At 45.9% G+C, this 2,500-nt stretch overlaps 1 protein-coding gene across 1 annotated transcript in view; it reads right to left on the reverse strand.

Moving 5' to 3' along the window:
- si:dkeyp-23e4.3 (rho GTPase-activating protein 7) overlaps positions 1-2,500 on the reverse strand; it is a 34,138-nt gene that overhangs the window by 12,131 nt on the left and 19,507 nt on the right. Inside the window, 1 exon segment of the mRNA XM_042092686.1 lies at positions 331-529. Within this exon segment, the coding sequence (XP_041948620.1) occupies positions 331-529 (199 nt within the window).

Consider the following 2,500-nt stretch of genomic DNA (forward strand, 5'->3'; position numbering starts at 1 on the left):
GAATTGAGAGCAGGCACACCAAGAGGAGCAAGGTCACACACACTTACACACACACACACTCACAGACTGCATATGTTACCTGAATAGCCCTTTTCCATGGAGAAATGTGGTAGTGTCATCGTCCCCTCACATCAGCTGACTGGGACTTCACCGGGCCAAATAAGAGCCAGACATGGGCCAAATCTCTTCTAAATCTCACACTCAACATATGAAAACTTGTGGTCCCTCTCTAGATCTGACAGTGACCTGGTCTGTAGCTGCTAGCTTGGCCAGTGTGTGTGTGTGTGTGTGTGTGTCTGAGTGTGTGTGTGTGTGTGTGTGTGTTCTTACACTGGTAGATGTGGAGAAAGGACTCGTTGAGTTTCTCAGTGAACACAGGTTCTGGAAGGTCTCGGAAGTATTGCTTCACCATGTCTGCCACGTCAAAAGCTGATTGGCTCTCGAAGGAGATTCCTTCTGGGTCGGCCTCCACCATCTCCCGGAGGCTCTGGATGCGTGACCTCACACCAGGCTTCCGGAAGAGTCCAACCTGAGGGCACAAGGTGCCGTTAAGGTGTGTGAGCTTGGCTTCCGTGTGTGTGTGTGTTTGGAATTATCACTAGAAGAGGCTAAAGGATTTGATGCTTGTTTTTGTTTGTTTGGAGATAAATACTTTGCTAAATACTTTGTGGTGTCTTGTAGAAGTGATATACACACATTAGAACAATTCATTTTAAAGAAAACAATCCTTTCACAAACCTAAAACTCACTAAGTCTCACACACATGCACACACACATATACACATACACACACACACACACACACACACACACACACACACACACACATAAAGTACACACACACACACACACACACACACACACACACACACACACACACACACACACACTCTCTCTCTCTCTTTCCTGCTCCTACTGTATGTTATTGTTCTCCGTCAGCAGTGTAGGTCAGAGTTAAAGTGCTGCAATAACTCTTCCTGACGCGCCGGTAATGGCCAAACACAGCACAGTGTAATTAGCCCTTAACACACACCCTACACTTGACCTGCGGCTCCCGCCCGGCCATTTCGGGGGTCAAAGGTCGTGCCAGAGAGATGAAGTTACTATGGCTGTTCCACCTGACCCAGCACATTTCATAGAGTACTCCTCCAGTTCAGCTGCAGCGTCTGCAAGTGTGAAATATGTCTCGCTATAGCAAATGAGTTAGTGTATCTCTCTCTCTCTCTCTCGCTCTCTGTCTCTCTCTCTGTCTCTTTCTCTCTCTCTCTCTCATGATCCTCACAAGAGGAGCTGGAAGGGGTGTTATGTCAGCTTGGGGTGTGTTCACATTAATGGGGAAAAATATCCTCTGAAGTGTCCACAGCAGCTTGGGGTGTGTTCACATTAATGGGGAAAAATATCCTCTGAGGTGTCCACTTCAGGGAGCACACACTCGATTTTAATTTCACATCAAGAGAATGTGTGCTACAGCAGACATGTCCAGCAGTCGCCACAGTAGAGGGCATTCTCTGCCCAGTAAACACAGTCCAATACAAGGATCTGGCCTGCTTAATAAGGGTTCCTGATGGCTGCCTATGGATGGTATGCTAAGGGTTGTTGATGTCCAGTGCTGCCTTGGCTTACCTGGTTGAGGCACTGGGTCTTCAGGCACTGCATGTCTCTATCATACTGTCCTACACCTACACAGTGTCCTGGATAAGGGTTCCTGATGGCTGCCTATGGTATCAGACACTGTAGGTCTCTATCATACTGTCCTACAGTAAGACCTACACGGAGTCCTGAGCAGTGATGGGCAGTAACGTGTCAGAAGTAATGTGTTACTGTAATCCCATTACTTTTTTCAAATAACGAGTAAAGTAAGGGATTACAATTGCAAAAACAGTAATGAGATTACTTTACTTGCCTGCAAGCAGCCTGCGTTACTAAACCGTGATTTTGCCATAGACAGTAAAAGAATTTGGGATTTTGCTGTATGGATTTTGCTTTGTGAGACTAACTCGTGACAATGACGTAGCTGCACGACATAGATGTAAACAACAGACACGCGTGTGCAAGACATGGAGTGCGGGAGAGAGCGCGAACATGGAGCATTTAATTCACTGCAGTTCAGACATTACAAAAAAAACATTAATGCTGTACACTCTGCGTGGAAGAAAAATGTTGTCTACAGCGAAAAATTCCACCTCAAATCTGAGCAAGCACCTAGCAAGCCAGCACAGGAATGTGGAACTCATTGAGACACCCAGATCCCGACATGACGGCTGCAGCAACAGGTGTGAATAGACTCAAGAGGACGTCACCGGTTCCCTGTAGCCTACTGGCCCGTTATAAAAGGAGCCAGGGCATTATAATATTTTGGCTGCATTCACTGTGATTTGGAAAATGGACACAAATATAATGTGGTCTTTGCCGTTTTGTAATGGGGCTGGTGAGTGTTTTTATTGCTGTATTTTATTTACATCTATTCGAATGAAGGAGTATACACACCAAAAAGTTAAGA

The sequence above is a fragment of the Alosa sapidissima genome, chromosome 5, assembly GCF_018492685.1.
Source record: "Alosa sapidissima isolate fAloSap1 chromosome 5, fAloSap1.pri, whole genome shotgun sequence".
Lineage (NCBI taxonomy): Eukaryota > Metazoa > Chordata > Actinopteri > Clupeiformes > Clupeidae > Alosa > Alosa sapidissima.